Below are 23,398 nucleotides of genomic sequence, written 5' to 3'. Positions count from 1 at the left end.
ACCTTCACGTGTTCTTTTCCCTCCTTTCAAGGACCAGCTTCTGCTCTACCTCCCCCATAGGCTCCCTCTCAGCTGGTTACTTCTTATCCTAATTTCCCTAGAGCAGAGTCGACTCATCTTTTCACAACTCTCTGGAGTTATCTTTACCTTTACAACTCTGCATTTTCTCTGCTGTTCTAATATAAGGTCCTTGAAGCTCTAGCACCATTTACAGCAGGATCTCAAAGCCTGTCTGTTGGGTGAACACTCCATGGCATCCAGAATGACCTTTCTGCACAATATGATGTACTTACGAGATGTCCCTAGCAAGAGCACAATCTTATGGCTAAGGGTGCCAGTTGTAGGGATTCTGTCCTACTTGTTTTAGAGTGGCAGCCTGGACACTAGTATCATGTAAAAGCAAAAAAAAAAAAAAAAAATCAAGATTACTCTGCCTTCCCATGTACGAACTTGGGCAGGTGACACTTTTCGGAGTCTCAGGTTTTTCACTGATAAAATGAGGATAACAGTTATACAGACCCTGTTGGGTTATCGAAGGGATTAAATGAGATTATATATCTAAAGGGCTTGTGGCACAGTGCCCAGCACACACACACAAAAGAGCTCAATACTCCGTGGTTATTTCTGGGCTTACTGCCTGAAAGACTGAAGAGGTGGGTGGGTGAGAGGTGTCCTGTGTTCCCTTCCAAACATCCCAGATTCTGTGATACCCTTCGTTGGTGGGTGCTGGAGACACGCTGGCAATTCTCCAATCGGTTGCTTAGAAAACCAGCCAGGATCTGCGAAGCTCCGGGTAAATCCAGCGTCTTTCTCAGAAGCCATTTATTTGACCTTAGTTCTGATCTGAGAGCCTCCACCGTCGCCAAATCACCACGACGGTCGAAAAGGTCCTGCGCTTGGGAAATCTTTCCTTTGTTGGCGAATCTTGGACCCAAACCCCGCATTTGGGCGTCTAGCACCCTTAGGCCCATGGTTTATGCCCAGGTGGCGCTTTTCAAGTTCCAAGCCTGAACTCGGTTCTCCAGCTCCAGCGGGTGTGGTCCAGATTGCACCCTTCGCGCAACGCACCCAAGAACGTGCTATGGGCGCCCGCGGCGAGGGGTGGTGGGAGGGGGTGCTTGGTTTGCATCAGGACAGAGGGGTGGGGTGGCGAGAGCGCCCGGAGCGCGCACCCGCTCACCTTCTCCAAGCCTGGGCGCGGCCGCTCTGCGCGCGAGGACCGGAGCCGAGTTCCGCGCTCCTCCAGGAGCCGGCGAGCGCCCCCGGTCCCCTGCTGGTGCCCCAGCAGGGCCCGCCGGGATCCTGCCCCGGGGCGCGCACCCCTGACCCGGCCCCGCCCCCGGCGGCAGCGAGTGGCGGGCGGAGCGCGAGGAGAGAGGCGCGCTGGGCTGTGCGGCGCCGCCTCTTCTCCGTGCCGGGGGAGGGACGGAGGGGCCGGGCGGGAGAGAGAGAAAGCCCGACCGACCGGCTGGCAAAGAGCTGCATGCAACCGGTGGGAGGCCGGGCCGGCTGGGGCTGGGGCTCGGGCCGTTTCCCGGCGGGTCCCTGGCGGCGAGCGCTTACGGGCCAGAGGCGGCGGCTCTGAGCTGGCAGGCGGAGGGTTGTCTCCCGCGCCCGCCTGCCCGGCGCGGTCCGAGGATGCGGGGGGGCGATGCCCGGGGCCAGGGACGCGCTCTGTCACCAGGCGCTGCAGCTGCTGGCCGAGCTCTGTGCCCGTGGGGCCCTGGAACACGACAGCTGCCAGGATTTCATCTACCACCTGCGGGACCGCACCAGACCCCGGCTCCGCGACCCAGGTGAGTGCCGCCGCCGCTGCCGGGCGCGACCGGAGGGCCCTGGGCTGGGAGTTGGGGCCGCACCCGGGCCTGAGGCAGAAGAGCGACGCGAACTGGAGGGAGGAGGGGGATGGCCACCGACCTAGAGGAGGGGATCAGGAACCAGCGCGCAGTGGCCTGATGCTGGAACTGGGCGGGGACCCCGGAGGAGGCTGCCGCGCGGAGGCCGAGTCCGGGTGGGCTGGGGCAGGGCTGGAGGGACCACGCCCGCCACCTGCGCTCCCACCGCCGGGGCTCCTGGGGGCGGCTCCCGAGCTCCCAGCTCCGTGCTCCACTTTCCCGGCTCTGCGCACTGGGCAAGGGGAGGCCGCGGCGGCCTCACGAGCAGTGGGAAGGGGGACGAGGCTGGAGGAAACTCTAGGAAGTTGGGAGTTGGGGACGGCCCCGGGCTGCGGCTGAATCCCACTGGGCGCTCCTCGTCCTCGCTCCGGAGCGCCTATTTCCCTTCCTTGGTCTGGAGTGAGAAAGGCGGGGCGGGATCCGGCGTCGGGCCGGGGACAGGGAGCTCCGGGTCCTGGGCAGCCGGGCCTGAACCGGTTGCCTGCGGGTCGCTTGACGTGGAGGCGGCCTGGGCCTGGGCGCCCGGCTCTACCAGCTGCCACCGCTGGGCACACCAGGGTCGGTGGACTCGCTGGTCACGGCTTGTGCACCTGCAGTTATCCCTAGTGAAAGTTGCAATGCTCCTAACTTAGGAAAGTTCATTTATTTTGGCATTTGACCAATTAAGGTTGGAGAAGGGAGTTTTAGTGGAGCCATTTGCTTTCCCCAAGGGCCCTGGGTCTCCCACGTCTTCTCATTCACTGCTGGTTACTGGAAGACACATTCCTTCCAAATGTTTTCTTGAGATTCTTCTCACCTGGAGAAATAATTTTCTCGAATATTCTCTCAACCTAAGTAAATAAATAAATAGAGCAAGATATGTGGTTGGATTATTAAAGATGGGGTGAGAAAATGGCCTTTCCCCTGATAGTCCTGTGTATAAATGTTGGAAATGAGCAATTGCTGTGCAAATTATCCAACACTAATTTACCTCATTTTAAGCCAATCCATTACACAAAAATCCATTTACCCAAAGGATATATTAGAGAATTATTTGAATCATGAAGAGATATACACTGAGCCTGACTTAAATAGCATTTCATAGATAGTATATTCAAAATAGGTCTATGGGGTGAAGAGAAGTCGTCTGGTAAAAGTTTATGTCAGATTTTCCCTACTCAAAGGCTTATTTTCTATTGAAAAAGAAAGATGATTGTTCCCCGTTGGCTGGGGTTGCCTTAATTAAGTTTATCAGGTGATCACTAGTGTGTTACTTCAAAAGTGGAGAATTAAGTAGAGAAATACTGTTGATTCCCAAATGATTTCCCTGGAGGTTTCGTATCCAGCCTCTGTGTGGCTCATTGCTGGATGTGATAGGCGGCACAGACTGCAGACATGGATGAGAGAGCCTCATTTCATGAACTGGGGGCCCTGATGATGTCCTAAGTGGGGAAAGCTCTGTCCTTAAGCAGCAGGAACAAGAAAATTGTCAAGCATGGGTCACCCAAAGCAAGTGTTAGTGTTGAAACCGTCCCACCTGCTTGCCTGTGACTCCGCCTTGAGCTTCCATTGTTATCCCACGTGAGCAGCATCTTTGGCTTTACAAGAGAACACGGATGAGGCCTCTGGCTGAGTCGCATGTTTAACACTCCACATCTTTTTGGTTGATTTTATGCGTCTGCTCCTTTTAATCCACGAGCTGGATTCCGTGTTCTAAGGTTTTGCTCAACCCTTGCACTAGGCAGCCCTCGAGGAAGAATCACAGAGAAGACTCCTTGCAAGAGACAAATCTGTTTCCTTGGCTGAGAAATAGCCATAGACAAGAGCATGCCTTGCTACTCTCTGAGTTCCTGAAAGCACTGCTCTGCTTTCTTAAACTAGGGCACAGGGGTTTTGAGGTAGCCCCGTGCCTCCCTGGATCTTTGGTTTGTGTCAGGAAGTAGCCTGCACATGAGGCAGGAGTTGGGGACTGTGAATGCAAGATGAGAGGAACCGAGGCTGATGACAACATCCAAAGTGCACCCTCTCTTCCAGGGTACTTCAGCTTAGGCCAGAATCTCTCTTCACTTCCCTCCTCCCTCTCCTTGCCCACATTAATTCTTACATCAGATGCATTTGTCTCCATCCCTCTGAAGCTGATTGTCCAAGCCAAGAGTGGCTTTAATTTCTGAGCCCTAAGAGCTGAGTGGCTGGAGCAGCTGCCCTGCACAGCACTGCGAATGGTGCCCCTGCTACTGTGGAGTGCAGACCAGAATGACCATGCACGGCAGCCCTGGGATGTGCGTCCCCAGGGAGAGTTGTCTCTGCGAATGGGTGACTTTCTTTTCTGTAAAGGATCCCACCTGAATGCCAGGCTCCAGCTTTCTCTGTCTATTGTCCATCCGTGGCTACCCACTGGTAGCTAGTTTTGCTCAAGCTCGGTGGAGAAACTTTGGTTTTAAAAGGAGAAAACAGACGTAATTCCCTGTGGGAAGCAAAGTGACACTGCATCTAGGATGTTCATTTTTTCAGAGGTGGGATAAGCCTGGGTCACAGACCAGTGGGCCATCAGAAGGGTTATTCTTTGTCCAGGCAATTGCAGCCCCGATGTGGGAGTACGGCATCTAGTCTCCCCTAACTTGGTGTTAAGAGAAGATTTGATGAAAGTGTGATTTTAAAAAATGAAGCTAAGTCACTATTGGAACTAGAATGCCCTACCTAGTCCTTCATCTGTACCAGCTATGGAAAGTAAAGTGTTGATCTTTAAGCTGAGTATGATCACTTTTTTTCCATAGAGAGTGATTAGAATGCTTCTGGTAGGTGTCTTTATGTTGTCATATATTGGCCATGTGGGACATAAACTTAGGAATCTTAGAGAATAGCTTTCATGGCAGAGGGAAAAGCAAGTGCAAAGGTCCTGAGGTAGAAGTGTCCTTGACGTGATTCAGGAAGGAGTGAATTCAAGGGTGGCTGGAGCAGAGTAAAAAAGATAGAGAATGACAAGAAATATGGTCAGGGATGTGGGGGGTGGGGGGGGGTGGGCGGGAAGATCATGTAGGGCTTTGTAAACCCTTATAAGGACTTTGGTTTTTACTCTGAATGTGATATGAAGCCATTAGAAGGAACTGAGCAGAGAAGTGCCCATGCTCTGGCTGCCGTGTTGAGAAAATACTGTAGAAGATCAAAGGTGAAGAAAGGGAAACTTGTTAGGAGGCTATTGTAATAATCCAGACAGAGGGGACAGTGGCTTGGACCAGGAGAATTGTAATGGAGGTGGTGAGAAGTAATCGGATTATGGGCACAGTTTGAAGGTACAGCGCTAGGATTTATTGATGGGATGGATGTGAGAAGTGAGAGCAGAGGAGTTAAGGATGAGTCCAAGGCTTGTTGACCTAAGCAACTCCATTTACTGCGTAGGGAAACACCTCAGGAGGAGCGGAGTGGAGTGGAGGTTCAGTAAAGATGTTTCTGTTTTATTGTTAAAAAACTTTTGTACATATTAAGTGTGTGATGCCTCTTAGGTAGTTACACAGTGACCCGAAGCGTGAATGTCTTCCTTAACATCATCAACCGGTCTACGCTCATATTTTTTGACTGCAGACTTCACTCTCTCTCCTCAAGAGGGCCAACTGATGTAAGATGTCAAAAGGTTTTTCCTTGTATAGAATTAAAAGCTGTCTTTAACTTCCACTCATTGATCTTTTTTTTTTTTTTTTTTTTAAAGATTTTATTTATTCAGTTTTTTCCCCCCAAAGCCCCAGTAGATAGTTGTATGTCATAGGTTCACATCCTTCTAGTGGCTGTACGTGGGACTCGGCCTTGCATGGGACTCGGCCTCGCATTGGACGGAGAAGTGGTGCCTCGGGGCGCTCCCGGGATCCGAACCCGGGCCGCCAGCATCAGAGCGCGCGCACTTAACCGCTAAGCCACGGAGCTGGCCCCACTCATTGATCTTGATTGTACTTTTTGCAGTCAAAAAGAATTAGTCTCTTCTCCATTACACACTTTGGCCGTTAGGAGGTAGCGATTTTAACTTTTCTCAACCTGTTGTTTCCGTATCTGGAAAAGAAAAGAGGATTGGATCGTGGGATTTCTAAGTTTTAATCATGTTTTATTATTTTCGTCATGAGTCTTTTCTTCTGTAGAGTGCCAAGCACATCTGTGCCAAGCACTTTATATAGGTCATTTCATGTAATCCTCGTAACGTCTTCTAAGACCTTGCTGCTCAAAGTTTTCGTCTGTGGACTGGCAGCATTGCAGCACTGGGAGCTTATTAGAAATGCAGACTCTCAGGCCCCACCCCAGACCTACTGCATATGAATCTGTGTATTAACAGGATTCTTGGGTGATTCGTAGGCACATTCAAGTTTGAGAAGCACTGCTGAAAGAGATTGGTATGTATGAACAGACTGAAGCGCAGAGAGCTAAATTAGCCCAAAGCCATGGGTTCCATGTTAAAAAAGAGTTGAATGTAAGTCAAAGTAGCTTATGAGGTAAGCACAGCAAATATACTAGGAATCTTGGGGTTATTGTCAATGAAAATTTCCTAGGTATTTTTCATAAGAGCTACCTTTAGACCTACTGTCTCTGTTCTGTACTTCTATAATGGATTTAATCTCTTAGTGTAGGTTAAATTCTATGCAGTTATAAAGATTCAGCTCAGTATTTTGGTTATGAATTCTTTTATCCAGGATACTGATTTTCCATTGACCTTTCAGCTTTGTATTTCTAGAGATTTTTCTTCATTTTCTGGTGAACTAGAAAATGTTCACTTGATCAGAGTGAAGCAGAGCTTGATGACACGTCATTAATGACTCCTCTTTTCAAGTGGATGTTAACCCTATTCAGGGAAAGCTTTTTCTAGACCAATGGTTTTCAGCATTGGCTGCACATTAGAAATATTTAGGGAGCTCTAGTAAACAAACAAACAAAAATAAAACAAAAAAACTACCAATGACTGAGATTTACCCTAGACCAATTAAATCTGAATCTCTGGGGGTGGGGGCCTGGTATCAGTGTGTGTATATATATATAATTTTTTTTTTTTTTGGTGAGGAAGGTTGGCCCTGAGCTAACATCTGTTACCAATCTTCCTCTTTTTGCTTGAGGAAGATTGACCCTGAGCTAACATCTGTGCCAATCTTCCTCTATTTTGTATGTGAGTCACCGCCACAGCAGCGCTAATGAGTGGTATAGGTCCACGACCCGGATCCAAACCCGTGAACTCGGCCACCGAAGCGGAGCACGCTGAACTTAACCACTAGGCCACAGGGCTGGCCCCATCAGTATATTTTTTAAGTTCCTCAGTTGATTCTAAAGTGCAGCCAGATGCAGGACCACTGTCGACACTATCAAGGGAAGGATGAACCCACCTAACTCTACTCCGATCAGCTCATATATCTTTCCTAAAAATTAGGAAAGATGGTATCAAAAGTTGGGGGCCTTGACTGTTACCTTTGTGCACTTACTATCCAAATGGAACTGATTCTTAACTTTTTTTGACAATATTATCTCAAATTTTTATTTTGAGGGCTCTTTAAAAATATGATGAGACTCTAATTCCACTCAATTTGGGGGGAAAAAAAGAAAAACAAATTGAGAAAATTGTGTCCAAATAGTATTTTGTTAAAAGGCCAGAATGTGGAACCTTCACTAATGTCACCTTATATTGAATTAGGGTGAAATCACTTATTAGAAGATGTACATGTAAAATAATAATTAGATATAGTTTCTAAGGAAAAATTTCCAAAATAATCATTGAGATTAAATATTCGCCTTAATTCAGATTTTCAAAGTTAATCAAAAGAGAATCAACCTTAAAACACTGGATTTTTATGAATAGACGTTGGTGAGATATGCACAGTGGGGTTAATTTTTAAAAATTAATGTTAATTGCAATCAGGAAATAGAGAGTCTTCTAAGGAATGAGTGACATATTGGATGCGCAATATGTGAAGATCTAATTTGCATTTACTTCAGTGACATTTTAGGGCTTCTTCATAAATATTTTATTTAAACAAGTGTGTTTTCATCTCTGTGGGATTCCTCTACGTGAACCAGTGAGTGATTTAGTCAAGAGGTAATTATCAAGAGGGAAAAACAAAAGCAAATTGTGGTAAAGACATCACAGGTGGCCCTGTGGCCAGCTGCCTCTTTCAGAATAAACAATCAAAAGCACAAACTTTTTGACGTGGACTAAACCCTCAAGGAAAAATTAAGCTGACACCCAGGGGATATCACCCTGAAATTTCCCATTATGTAAAGAGCACAGGCATTGCTTTCACTGTAAAAGCGTATTGGCGTGTTTGTGTTTGTGTGAGCACGTGTGCTTTCCCATATGATTGGCTTAAAAAAATTCATAATCCTTTCTTAACTGACCGACTTGAAGGAACTAACAATTCACATGCCGAAGTGTATAGAGAAAGGGGAGGAGCTTAGTGAGGTCATAAGTGGGAGAGCAGTCTCACTTTTAAAAGAAGTATGGAGTATGTATTTCTACTTTCTAAATGAAAACACAATTGAAGCCGTAAATGTACATCACGGCTTTTTTTCAAGTGTTTCATTGGGCTGGCTCTAGGAAGGGCTTTAAACCAAAGCAAACCTCAATGACTAGGTTTTGCAGATCTCCTTGAAATATTTATGTGTCCTTGTGCATTTATTTTATCACACAAAAACTTTTATATCAACATTGATAGAACTGCACCTGAAACTAAAAAAAAAAAACTCATCCAGGAAATCGGGAGGACAAAGTGGAATCAGCAAGAGCTTTGGAGTCAGAATCTGATCCTGCACTTACTAGTTTTATGACCTTGAGAAAAATATTTAACTCTTCACTTCATTCATCTGTAAAATGGGAATGGAAGGCTGTTGCAATGCAGTGCCCAGATTAAGTGCTCAAGTGCTCAATAAATGGATTTTGGTGTAGGAGTGTCAGCTGTCCATGCCTCCTCTCAGCCATGGTCCATGGGCATGAATATGTTTCACCTATTTGTAATTGTTCGTAGACAAAATTTTGTATTCTACTTTTTTGTAAACTTAGTGTTTATAATGACTTATTATCTTTATGTCCCTGCGCAAATTATTTAATCTCTTTGTCTTAGTTTTCTCATCAGTAAAACAGATTACTAGTATCTGGGTAAAATACAGGATGCCCAGTTCAATTTGAATTTCAGATAAACAGCAGATAATATTACAGATAATATTGGGACATAAACTTATACTAAATAATTATCTGTTGTTTATCTGAAATTCAAATTGAACTGGGCATCTTATGTTTTTATTTGCTAAATCTGGCAACTCTATATTAGTACCTATCTCATAATGCTTGTGAAATACTTACCTTAGGACCTGGCACATGGTAAATGCTCAATAAATATTAGCCGTGATTACTATTATTATGATGATTTTTCCATGATGAACAATCATTATTGTGCAATTATTGTGATGACTATATATATTCCAAAGAATAGATAAATCTTTTTTACTTAACCATTCTTTTTGGACATTTCTAGCTTCTAATTTTTCATTATTATAAAATTTTATATTTATAGTATCCCACTCACTTTTGGGAAAATTTCTTAGTAATGAATTAGCAACAGTGGGTTCAAATTGCTTTCCAGTAGATCCATGCCACTTAGCCCTCCTGCGTGTCAATGGTAGATCCACTAGCTTTAGGTGGTATAATGTGAACAAAAGGTTGCTAATTTAACAGGTTTTAAATGGCTACCTGGTTGTTGTTTCAATTTATATTTTTTGGTTGGTAGGATTGAAGATTTTTAATATTTTAAACCTACTTATATTTCCTCTTATGTGAATTTTCTGTTTATTCTGGACCATGTATCAGTTTATTTTTTGAGAATCTTAATGTTTATCTTACCAAATTGTACTAGTTAGAGTATAAATATTCTGTCAAATTAGCTCATAGAAGGGGCACTGTATAGTCAATGAGCTCAAGTTGTCTGACTATAATCAATCCATTATACTGGACTGCCTTTTAAAATTTTAGGAGTGCATCAACAACTAGGGGTTCATTGTAACATTCTTTCTAATGCAAAGTGGTGCCTTAATTATATGAAATACGAAAAGAAAATTGTTGTTATATAACTTGGATCTCTTTTCTTTATGTTTTCTTTCCTTTTTTCCAAGTCCCCTCCCTTTCCAGCACTTATGTAGCCTTTACTCTAACCACACTGATCTGATCACTCTTTTCTAATTATAATTAAGTTAAATTCAAAAAACATTCATTGAGTGCCTCTAAATGCCAGGTACTAGGTTAGGCATCACTAATTCAAAGATACATTAGACATGGTGCCTTCCCCTATGGAATTGAGATAAAACAATAATTGTGTTAATAAAATAAAGGCAAGAAAGAAGATATGTACTGGATACAGTGTAAGAAAAGAGAAGAGAAGTAATTAGCTGACTTGAGTGGATCTGCAAAGGATTCCTAGAGAAGTTGATTCTTGGGTGGAGCACCTTGCCTGGAATGTGTGTGTGGGAAGGATGTTCTAGGAATTTACAAAGGACCTAAGCCAGGAAAAAATGGATCTTTGGTAATAGTAAGTGGAGTGTGTTGGGAATGCTGAGAGATGAGTCTGCTCTAGTAAACACTGGTCAGATGGTGAAAGTCCTTGTGTGCCATTGTCCAAGTCCCACAGAGGACTTGGGCTATAGCACTTTGATGCAGAAATCTTGAAAGAAGTACAGTTGACTGTGATGAGCCCAAAGGATCCATTCTCAGCAAAGTCGTCCAGGAGATTTCAGGATGCGGGAAGTTCTGGGAGTGCATTTCTCAAGTCTTCCTGGTTCCTCGTGGGATAAAAAGCTCAAGTTGGTGATGATAGTCTTCCTGACCAAGGTAAGGTGCTGACAGATTGGAATCACTGCATGGGAGATTACCAATTTTAGATCCCCAATCATGTCACCCTGCAACTCAAGTATAATTATCTCATATAGTTGTAAAAACTGCCTTGAGCAAGTTTCGTCATCTGGTTCAAACATCTGGGTTCCAGATAGAATTTCAGACTATGCCAACAGTGACATCTTGCTTCCTTGCCTGTTTATTTAATAATGAAAAAGCAACGTGCTCAGTTGCATTGCAACCACTCAGTTTGTGGATTTGCACAGTCTGTTTTCTCTGATGTTATAGGGCCCAGGAGGGAGTCAGCATGGCAAGCCTGTCTAGTGCCTACCAAGCCATGCTCTGGAGATGGTTGGTTGTTCTATTTACAGGGGCTGCCACGTAGCCACCACAATTCTTTGAAATAATTGAATTGAATGCCCTTAGGTAAGTCTTACACACTCCACTTTTCATATTTACCACCCACTCCTGCCCCACACACATAAACTTTACTTACCACATTTATGGGATATGCCTGGCTACTGAAGACATTTCAGTTTGCATCAGCTATAGAACTGGAGGCCCACTGAAGGGTTTTAAGCTGAAAATTGAGGTAAGCAGATTTATCTCTTAATTAGACAACTCTGGAGACAGGATGTAGGTTTATTGGAGAGATTGTGATTGAAGGTGCCGTTCATTTACTCATCCAATGTTTATTGAGCATCTCCTATGTGCAAGGTGCTGTTCTAGGTCTTGTACATACCTAGGTACCTAGATACAGTATTGTACATACAGTAGGGAACAAAACAGGAAATACAAAGCTTGCTCTTATGGAACTTACATATTAGTGAGAGAAAAATGATAACACATAAATAAATTAACTAATTACATAGTATGTTAGATGGTAGTAAGTGCTAAGGAGAAAAATAAAGCACGGAAAGAGAATAAAGTGTGGGAACTGAAATGGCATCACTGAGAAGTTGATGTATGAGTAAAGGTATGAGGGAGATGTGAGCAAGATGTGCACACAGCAGGGGGAAGAGCATCCCAGGCAGGGGAACAGCAGGTATAAAGGTCCTGAGGCAGCCACATGCCTGGCATGTTCAGGTATTAGCCAGGGGCAGTGGGGCTGTTGTGGAGTTGGCAAGGAAGAGAGAGTGGTAGATGGGGTCAGAGAGGTGATGGCAGGCTGATTGTAGGGCCGTTATAAGCCATTGTAACTTTTACTTAGAGTAAGATGGGACACCGTTAGAAAGTTTTAAGCAGACAAGTGATAATCTGACTTAGGCATAGAAAGGATCACTCTGACCGGCATATAGAAAACAGACTGTCGAAGGGTTAGGGTGGAATCAGAGAGAGCAGTTATGTGGCTGTGGTAATAATCTATGTGAGAGATGGTGGTGGCTTGGGCCAGAGTGCTGGCAGTGGAGGTATTGAGAAGTGGTCAGATTCTGGGTAGCTTGAAGGTAGAGCTGACAGGATTCACTGATGGATGGATGTAGGATGTGAAAGACAGAGTGGAATCAAGGATGACTCCCAGATTTTGGCCTGAGCAAGAGAAGAGAGTTGTAGAAGAAGTAAGTTTGAGGGAATGATTAGGAGATCAGTTTTGGATGTGTTAAGTTGGAAATGCTTGTTAGTGAGCCAAGTGGGGCTACAGATTAGGAAGTTGGATATATGACCTGGAGTTTAGGAAAGATGGCTGGACTGGAGATAGAAATGTGAGAGTTGTAGACTTAGAGATGATATTTGAAATGAGTCTGGCTGAAATCATCTAGGAAAGCAGTGTGGCTAGAGGAGGGAAAAGGACCAGGACTGAGTTCTGGAACTCTCCAACACTAGAAGGATGGAGAGAAGTACAGAACCAGCAAAGGAAGACTAATAAAGAGGGACCAGAAAATCCAAGCAAGAGTGATGACCTGAAAGCCAAGATGATGAAGAAGGTGCATCCAAGAGGAGGGACTGAACAGCCACGTCAAATGCTACCATTCAGTCAAGTAAATGAGCACTGCCTACTGACCAGTGCAGTTAGGTCACGTAGGGACCTAGGAAGTGATGTTGACAAGCAGTTTTGGTAGAAAGGTGGGAACAAGAGCCTGATTGGAGTGGCTTTAAGAGAAACTGGTGGGAGAGGAATTGAGGGCAGTGAGTGTAGACTATTTCAAGTTTTTCTGCAGTCAAGAGCAGAGAGAAATGGGCTAGTAGTCACTGGTGAGGGAAGCAAGATCAAGGGTTTTTGTTTTCAGTTGTAAGAGATAGCAGCACTAAGGTGATGGGAATGATCTGATAGAGAAGAAAACTCCATGAAATAGGATAATGAGGGGAGGAGTACTGGAGCCATATCCTTGAGTATATCCATTTGGATATACTTCCTAGGACTTCAAGGAAGAAGTCTGGCCTGCATGTATACATTTGAGACCCATCAGCATAAGGATGATATTTAAAGCCAAGAAACTAGGTTAGCTCACCAAGGGGCAAAATAAAAAAGAAAACAAATCAAACAACTAGTTAGACGTTAGGGAGATGAGAAGGAACCAATGCAGGAAACTGACAAGGAGCAGCAAGTACAGTGGGAGGAGAATTAGGAGTGTGGTGGGTTGGAAGTGAAGAAAGTCTTCCTGGGAGGAAGGAGTGATCCCTTGTGTGAAAGGCAGCTGTTGTCAGGTAAGGTGAGGACTGAGAACTGACCACTGATGGCATTTAGCAATGTGCAGGTTCATTGGTGACCCAGGACTGAGGGATTTTGGAGGAGTGGTGGGTGAGTGGAGTTGGCGAAAATCTGATTAGAGTCTCTTCAAGACAGAACGAGAGGAGACAAGTTGAAGAAAGACAATAGACGCTACTTTTTTGAGTTTTGTTGTGAAGGATAAGGGAGGAGAGAATGAGTCAAAAGACGGTTTTTAAAGAAAGGAGAAGATAACTGCATGTCTGTATGCTGGAGAGAAGGAAAAAGTGATGCAGAGGATTGAACCCCTGGAGTGATGTGCTTGAGCGAGTGGGTTTTCAACAGTTCATTCATTGTCAAGGAGTCAAGGCAGTATTTATGGTACCAGGTGGGTACATATGGTTTGGGGATCTTATAGAGTTTATCTTCTGATTGCTTTTCCATTTCCAGTGAAAAGGGAGCAGCAAGGTTCTCAGCTGAGAGTGAGGATGGGGTAGGAGGTGATGCAGGTTTGAAAGAGCAGAGCTGTAAGTGATTGTCCAGGAGAGTGGGGGTGAATGGGTTAGGGAAGTGGAGTACCATTGCCAGGCAATGTTAAAGGCCTACTTGAAGTTGATGATCATGAATTTAAAGTGACATCCATGGGCGTAGGTGTCAGTTTTTCTCCCACCACATGCAGCTGTGTTTGTGCAGACTGGAAGAGACAGGAATCTGTGTTTAACCAGTGTTTTCTAATATATGACAGTGAAATAGTGGCAAAAGAGTTGATGGTGAATAGAATGGAGTAATTAGAATGATTTGTTCTGAATTTCATCTGAGTAAGGAGAGTCAAGTAGACATGTGAGGGGTTAAGGATAGCGAAGATGTGGTAGGATTAGTGGATTGTAGGTCCTCTGGGCTGAGATGATCATTGGGAATGCGGTGTCTAAGAGGAGGGGCCAGACATTATGGAGGGGCTGCAGTTGTTGGATGACTGGGTCTAGGGTATGATCATGGGAGTAAGGCCCTAAGGTGGGGGGAGGACAAGTTATTGAAGGAGACAGAGAAAAGAATGGAAAGACCAGAGTTTTGGAAGTACTGAATTAACCAAAAATTAAGACAAAAGTAGTGTTGGAGCGAATGAAAACAATTCAGGAGTGGGGGAAGTGACCTGAGGAATAGTAGAAGTCTGCAACGAGGATGGCGGCTGTGGTGTACTGGTGCAGTCAGGCCATATGAGATTCAAAGCTGGCGGGTTTAGAGAAAACACCAAAAGTGGTAGACTGTTAGTGTTTATCTAGGCAGAAATGTTGAAGGAATGCTTTAAGGCAATGGAGTTGGAGAAGAGAGGATAGATACAAAAAAGATTGAGGTAAAATAGTCAGTGCACTGATATAAAGAAGAGGAATCCTAATTCCCAGATTTCTGGCATAAGTGCCTGCGAGGATAGTCGTGTGATTGTTAGGTTTACCACAGGAAGTCGAGCATGTTTTGTGGGAAAATAATAAGATTAATTTTAAATGCATTAAGTTTGAGGATGTATATGAGATCTGAGGCGGATGTCCAGGGCCGTTGACTGGTGGATCATTGGGAAGAAGTTACTGGAAATCAAGGAAGGTGAGAAACAGTTGAATTCTAAGGCCCCTTCCAACTTGAAGGGTTTTGGAAAGTGATTCTCAGTTCTGCTATGCATCAGAATCAACTGGGGAACTTTTGAAGATACTACTGCCCTGTCTTCAGATAGGCTGAATCAGAATCTTCTGGGGTGACACCTAAAATAGCTCTACACCTGAGTCTGGTGTGCAGCCAGGGTTGCAAATGACATGTATTTATGGCCTTTATGGATTGAAATTGCTTTTTACAGCCCTATTGTCAAAATAAATGCTCCAGTCATCTGTATGAAACTGTTATAAAATATTATGCAAGGAAATCCAAGCACTGAAATGCATTTACTATCTATCATTGATCCTATTTTTTTTTTTTTTTACCACGGTGGGAGTTATCTCAAATTATTAGTAAGTAAAGCTGCTCTAGGTACAACTAATAATAAATTCTATAGAAAATTTAGCTGTAGGATGTAACTGCAGCATGCTGGTGCTAACTAATATCATGGTCTTCTTTATTGCTGGACATGTAATATGATTATCATTTAGTTTTAATTTAGGATAACTGTACTGTAAATAAACTCTATAAAAACTCTAACTATGCTGTGAGATTGCAGAAGAACATGGTTGCTTGATTCCTGTAAGGCAATCAATTGTTCTTGCCAGTAAGTTCACTTGTCAGGAAGACCTGGAAACAAAGAAAGGCATGAATGAGGGGCCACATTAGAACCGCTTTTAACACTTCACTCAGAAAATCTCGGGTAAAATGTGGTTTCAATTCTGAATTTTTCAAATAATATGAATGTCAGTTGATGTTATAGCTGAGCTAGCTCTGAACGCTTCCCAAATTATTTTGGAGGGAATGAGAGAACAGTGTTGTTCGCTTTTCTTTAATCTGCTCCACTGGCCTGCTACTTTAGATTTAAACTCACTGTAATATCCAGAATTTATAGGTCATCCTTCTTCTGGGGCTTTTAAAGTGCTTTGTGTGCATTACTTTAATTTTGAGGGAGCTAAAATTCATCATGTTATGGACTCTATTTCAGAGAGAGTCTACAAAGAGAACCAGAAAATCCCCTGAAGTGTTTCTTTTTTCCTTCCACATGCTGTTGGTAGCAGCATCCATTGATTCTAACTCCACACTGCTTTAGAGGCCATTTATGAGTGGATTACTGTAGGCTTCTTGGGGGGAGTCTAATCCCCAGAGGTTGTTTGAGAAAATACACTCTGCAGGCTGATAAAGATTAAAATCGCAGCTCTTTTCCATGACATTGGTTTTTTGATCTTTTAATTTTTATATTGTCTTATGCTTCAGTGACTCAATCACACTTGTCTTCCCAGTGCCTCAGTACGTCGGAATTTAGGGAGTTAAATTGGACAGACTCACAAAACAAGAGGTCTAGAGCATATGCCATTATAGTAAAAGGTGATGTCTTAGGGCCTGTGGTCATAGTGCTACAGACAGTCATCAGATTTGATCCAGGGAGGCTCATGGAGAGAAGAATGGGTGTTAAACAGTGGCCTCAATAATGCAGCTTAGGGGCCGGCCTCGTGGCTTAGCTGTTAAGTCCGTGTGCTCCGCTGCTGGCAGCCGGGGTTCGGATCCCGGGCATGCACCGATGCACTGCTTCTCTGGCCATGCTGAGGCCGTGTCCCACATACAGCAACTAGAAGGATGTGTAGCTATGACATACAACTATCTACTGGGGCTTTAGGGGAAAAGAAAATAAATAAAATAAAATAAAATAAAATAAAATAAAATAAAAAAATAATGTAGCTTAGGACTTGAGGAAATGTCAGAGAAGGATCAGAGTTGGCTCTGTACTACCTGATTCTTTAAATGTTTAGGAAATAGTTCCATTAAATATATTAAAATAACAAATACAAAATATCTGTGGATATTTTATTGTCTTTACCTGCTCTTTTCCCAAAGCCTCATGTTAATTAAACTAACATTCCTATAATAGACATACTGAATGCAACATAAAAGTTATTAAATAAGACTTATTTTAGGTTGATAAATAGTATAATAAACAATGAAGACTTAGCAGTCATAAACTTTTACTTTTAATGAATGAAGTGGTATTTAAATATATAGAACCAAGTTTGTTAAAACTTTGGAAGTTAGAAACATCAGAATTATAGTGGGAGACTGCCATACTTCACTAATAATATGACATATCAAATAGACAAATGAGTAGAAGATAGAAATAATGTAGTTAAAAGTTTGATAAATATGAAATACTTATGGAAATTTCTGCTCACCAAGAGAAAGATAATGTTCATGGAACATTTCAAAAAATTGATCAGTACATGATCAGACCATAAAAAAGGAACATTAATTCCAAAAGATCAAGTTTATGGGCTTCATTTACTGACCATAATGCGATAAAAGTATCAAGAAATGAATAACAAGTAACAACAACAATGTCAAAACACCTGAAAATTGAACTCTCTTAGAGATCTCTTGAGCGAAAAAAAAAATCAGAAAGGGAAACTAAATTATAGACTTTGAAAACATATGGAATTGAAAGCACATATATCAAAACTAGAGAGTCCAGCGAAAGCTATATTTATATGAAAATTTATAACTTTAACTTGTTATAGTAAATAAATAGAGTGATAGAAAATACATAAACTAAGCATTAAATTAAGAACCTAGAAATGGAAAAATAAAGCAAACCGAAATATTTGGAAACAAAGCATTAGTAAAACCAAAAGAAGAGATTAATGAATTAGAAAGTGAAAAATAAAAAAAAGAAAAAGTGGTATTAATAAACAAAACCAAGATGTGTTTCTTTGAATTATAAATAAGTAAATATTTTGCTATTCTGACCAAGAAAAAATTATGCGAAAACATAAATATAAAGCAAAAGGAATGAGAAAAGGGATTTAACAACAGATAGAGAAGAGATTAAAAAACATAAGAAAATGCTATATATGCCAGTGATGTGGAAATACAAATTGAGTGGAAGGTATAAACATCTCAGAGCAGGTATAAAAATATTTAGGGCCAGCCCTGGTGGCCTAGTGGTTCAGTTTGATGCACTCTGCTTCAGTGGCTTGGGCTAGGTTCCCAGGCATGAACCTATACCACTTGTCTATCTGTGGCCGTGCTGTGATGGTGGCTCACATACAAAGTAGAGGAAGATTGGCAGCAGATGTTAGCTCAGGGCAAATCTTCCTCAGCAAAAAAAAAAAAAATTAGGAGAAGCTGAAAAGTAGTCTAAGAACTATTCCTCATAAAAAGCTGTAGGCCCAGATATTTGTATAGGTCAAGTCTGTCAAAATATCAAGTAATGCATCATCCTCTCATTTGCTGGAACCATGATAGTCATTGCAAATTTGTTGTAAATTCTCACTGCAAAAAAACATTTTAAATGAGCAAGAGAATTAAGTAAAGCTCACCAGCACATCCACCACCCAGAAAGAATCACTGTTATTTATTTTTTTACTGAAAGTAGAATTGCTAGATCCAGGCTTATGCACATTAAATATTTTGATACAAAGTTATCATATTTTCACCTGGAAAGTCTTAGCAATTCACTTACTTTAAAACTATTCCATGGCATAGAAAAAATATAGAAAGCATTCCAATTCACTTAGGAGGCTAATATCATACTGGTATCAAATCAGACAAAGACAATGGGAAGAAAATCCTGATGCCAATCTCAGTTAAGCACATAAATGCACAAATTTTATGTTAAATACTAGTAAACTAAATGCAGCTTTGTATTAAAAGAATGATATACTATAACCTTGTGGAGTTTATTTCAAGAATGGTAAATGTATTACCACATTAATAGGTTTTTTTTGTTGTTTATATATATAAATATTTGTTTTAATTTTTGACTATGTTTACACAAAATGAGTGACATAAACTTCACATAGTTTCCTCAATTTATCTCCAATCATTCTCTCATTAAAAAAAAACTTTATTGAGGCATATTTTACATATCCTACAATTCACCCACTTTAAGTGTACAATTCAGTGATTGTGTAGTAAATTTTTGAAGTTGTGCAAGCATCCCTATGAATCAGTTTTAGAACATGCCTATCACTCCAGGAAGATCCTTCATGTCCATTCACTGTTAATCCCAGTTCCAGGAGGCCACTAATCTCCTCTCTGTCTCTGCTGATTTGCCTTTTTTGGACATTTTATATAAGTGGAATCATACAATATGTGATCTCTTTTGTGACTGATCTTTTCACTTTGCATACTGTTTTTGAGGTCCAGCCATACTGTAGCATGTGTCATTAGTTCTTTCCTTTTTATTACTGATTAGTATTCCATTATATGCATATACCACATTTTATTTATCCATTCATCTATTTATGGACATTTGGGTTGTTTCCAGTTTGGGGCTATTATGAATAATGCTGCTAAGAACATTCAGGTGCAAGTTTTTGCACAGATGTGTGTTTTCATTTCTCTTGGGTCTATACCTAGAAGTGGAATTGCTGGGTCATATGGTGACTCTATGTTGAACATTTGGAGGAACTGCCAGACAGGTTTCCAAAATGGCTGCACATTCTACATTCCCATCAGTTAGTGTATGAGGGTTCCCGTTTCTCCACTTTCTCACCAACATTTTTCATTACCTATCTTTTCTATTATAGCCATCTAGTGAGTGTGAAACGGTGTCTCATTCACACTAATAAGTTTTTGGAGAAACAAACAAACATAATCATCTCAGGTGATGCCAACGAAGCATCTGATAAAATTCAACATTATTCTTGATAATACCTTAGGAGACAAAAAAGCCACTATATTAATATTAAGAATGATGATGATGATAGCAATAGTAATAATTACATTATAACTATTAAAAGTAATGATAATGATGATGATACATAATACAATTTAATGCCAGACACTGTTCTAAGATTTTTATATAATAACTCATTTAACACAGCAACCTGGAGCTGGATTCTAGTCTTATCTCCATTGTACAGAGGAGGAATCCAAAGCATAGACAGATTAGGTGATTTGTCTGATTCTATACAGCTAGTAAGTCCTAAAGCTGGAATTTGAACACAGGCATTCTGGGTGCAGAGTCCACCCTGTTAATCCTTATACTGTGACAGGGAGAATCTTATCTCAGCTGGGTCCTCAGTGCTGCTTGATAGTTCTTCCATCATTTGGCCTCCTCCTTGCCCCTCCCCCACTCACTGAAGCTCTACCTCTACTCTCAACTTTCTGCAGATAACTGTACTTCCCACTTCCCAGAGAAAATAAAGACTGTACAAAAGAAAACTAATGCAACAAAAACAAAGTAACGTGGAAGTATAGTATTGCTAAAGGTGACATTTCAAATCAGTGGGGGAGAAAATGGATTATTCAGTAAATGGTATTGGGGTAACTGGACAGCTATTTGGGGAAAACACTATATTCCTGCTCCAATCCCGAAAATTTTCATGTGCTTTAAATTTTACAAAAAATAAAACCATTAAAATTCTAAAGGAAATGATAAGATAATTTATAATCGGTATTCTCTACATATGACGGAAAAACATTAATAACAATGGCTTAAACACAGAAGGTAAATTTTTAAAATTCTCTTATTTAAATAGATCTAGAGATAGGCTACCCAGGTCTGGGAGGCTCCAGGTAGTCATAAGACCCAGATTCCTTCTGTCTTTCTATTTTTCCTTCTTTAGTGCATGCTTTATACCTCAAAAGTCACCTCATGGGCTAAGATGGCTGCTGGAATTCCAACACTCACATTTGCATTCCTGGGAAAGACAAAAGACATCTCCTACCTGAGGCTGCTCTTTTTAAGTAAACTTTCTGAAAGTCCCACTCATGGGACTCCCACTCATGCTCTTTTTAAGTAAACTTTCTGCAAGTCCCACTCAGCTTGTGCTCTCATGTCACTGATGAGAATTTAGTCACATGGTCATACCTACATACAAACAAAGCTAGTTGGGATATGTAGTCATTTGGCTTGATATATTGTCATTCCAAATATAGTTTAAGTTGTGTTTTTTGGAAAAAGGAAAAAATAGATATTGGGTGGCAACTACTAGTTTCTGTCATATTTTAGGTGGACGATTCCTTCTTTAACATGACCCCAAAGCCAACAACCATAAAAGACAAGCTGGATGGATTTTGACAAACACAACAGCAACAGTTTTTGTTTTTTTTTTCCTTTTACAAAAGGCACTGTAAACAAAATGAAGACAAACCACAAAATAGGACAGAATAATTGCAATGAATGTGACATATAATTAATATTCTTAAAGTGTAAAGAAATATATTAATTAGTAAGAAATTGATTGCCTATGGTTTTTGGAGCGAAAGTATCGATTCTTTGCTTCTTCTTTAAATGTACAGTGATAATTATAGACAGTGCTTAATCTTATGTGTACTTTAAGAAAAAAACATGTTGAGCAAGGGGGAGCATTTTTTGTTTTCGGTGTTTTATTTTAATTCTCTGCCCCTCAAGGGCACATTCGAGGCTCATCTGTTTAATGCTACCCTGTATTAATACACGGACAGTGATGGGCTGTTTGATTTAGGAGAGATTCAGCTTGATTGCCTGAATGCTCAATTAACTGCTATGGTGAGAATCATCTGCTTTTAGATTGATAAGAAGATCAAATCAGTAGCCATTCTCAGTTCAGTGCTTCATCAGAAAGTGAATTAAAGTGAAACCATTAACGGTCATTTCTCTAAATACTAATCACTGAATTTCAAATCCTAGAAAAAACTTTGCATGTTTTTAGTGGTTATTATAGACTGGAATGTTTTTAACTGAGTTCAGGACTTGGGAACATTGGCAGAGGGCTTTGTTTCTGGCCAGATTACTTAGACAACAATAATTCTTCACAGCTTTCTGTTAATGACGTCTGATTAACAAGCAAGTTGGAGCCAAGTGATTTCGGCTATTTGGTATCCTTGGTAACCACTGTTAGATGATAAATTGAATCAGTTAAAATTAATTTCTTGTGAAAATCTGCTTCCATGAGAAAGTATTGGCTTTGATGTTTAGATGCACAAGAATGAATACATACGTATGTATATATAAATATATAGATCATCAAATGTGGAGAATATTTGTAGATAAAAGTCTACAAAGCCTAGTAAATTCAAAAAGTGGAGGGGATGAGGGAAGCCTGCCGGGGCTCAGCCTTTGAGGACGTCGCTGCCTACCTAGAGAGGGAAGACTTATATAAATGGGAACCTGAAGCATGATAGCCACTGTGTAAGCTTTTGTTCAGCTAGAGGAGTAGCCTTCCTTCCCTTGCATCTGAGAATGCTGTCATGACAAAGCTATTTTATTGTTGTAGAAGTTTGGGAAAACATAGAGGACACTTTTTTCCCATATAAAATAACACAGTATATATTTTAGCTCTAAGCCCATTTTTGATGTCAGTTTAGGAAGCATTTTCCTTTGGTCCTGATAGGTGCCTTAGCTGAGGCCCATATCTGCTACAAACCATGCATTTCTGGAAATTTACATTTTGGAGATATTGCTAGAACGTGGTAAAGCCAGTGCTGGACTGTGTAGCATGGGCCGGGACTGCTGGTTGGTGCGATAGCAACACTCCTGTTCCCAAATTTGGAGCCTGTGGCACAAGATGGGCTAGAGCAACCCCGTTGTGCAGACGTGCCCCACTCCCTGCTGGCCACGCATTTGCCTAGAGGAGGAGGAGGAGGAATGGATGGTCTGACTTCAGTTCCACATAGGATTTTGGCTAATGCTGACTTCAGGATATTCTACTTGCTCTTGGAGGAGCTGTGAGATAAAAATTCAAGGAAAAAAAAGCAGGAGCTGAGCTATAACAAGGTAAATCACAGCTTTATTTATAAGGTTAGCTGCTTAGAATTTTTTACCATCAAATCTACCTTTGTTCCACATTTAAATACTTCCTAAATGAACACTTCCAGGGAAAAAGCACATATCCTGAGAAGTTCATGTAAACTGAGTTCAAAGACCACTTCACCACTTAATAGTGGTATAACTTGAGGATAGTTACCTAACTTCATAGTGTCTCAATTTCCTTATCTGCAAAATGAGGATAATAATGTTTATAGGGGAACTGTAAGGTACAATTGAGATCGTGGGTTTGGGAGAAGGCCTGACACTTAGAGCTCAGTGAATGTTAGTTCCCTTATTACTCCCCTCAGGAAAGATTTTTCTGAGTTTCACAAAAATCTGCACGACTGACTTCTACGTCATCCTTTATTTTTGCTTTCTTTTACTTCCACTAATCTCTCTTCTTGTTTTCCATTCACCTCTTGTACCCTACTCTATAATTTTTTTCTCTCTTTCTTCATCTTATCTCCTTTTGCTTCATTTTATCCTCCAAATTTATTATATTGGCTCTATTCTGTTGCTCTTCGTAAGTGAGAATGTAACATAATCTAGCTATTCATTCACCACGTTTAACAGGAAACCGCCCTGTGCCGGATGCTGTCCTTGGTGCTGAAGTTATTGAGAATGAGAGTGCA

At 41.5% G+C, this 23,398-nt stretch overlaps 1 protein-coding gene across 2 annotated transcripts in view; it reads left to right on the top strand.

Annotated features, from left to right (window-relative positions):
• The first annotated feature begins 1,443 nt into the window (after window positions 1–1,443).
• Window positions 1,444–23,398, top strand: part of SYT9 (synaptotagmin 9) — a 181,125-nt gene continuing 159,170 nt past the window's right edge. The window contains exon 1 of one of the 2 annotated variants that reach the window (XM_014782617.2): window positions 1,444–1,796. In XM_014782617.2, coding sequence (XP_014638103.1) covers window positions 1,652–1,796 — 145 coding nt within the window. In that variant the 5' untranslated portion in view covers window positions 1,444–1,651. The remainder of the gene's footprint in view (window positions 1,797–23,398) is intronic. The other variant, XM_014782611.2, reaches the window with a different exon arrangement.

Source organism: Ceratotherium simum, chromosome 7 (assembly GCF_057802395.1).
Source record: "Ceratotherium simum simum isolate JZ-2026a chromosome 7, ASM5780239v1, whole genome shotgun sequence".
Taxonomy (NCBI): Eukaryota; Metazoa; Chordata; class Mammalia; order Perissodactyla; family Rhinocerotidae; genus Ceratotherium; species Ceratotherium simum.
This window is presented reverse-complemented; position numbering and strand designations above follow the sequence as displayed.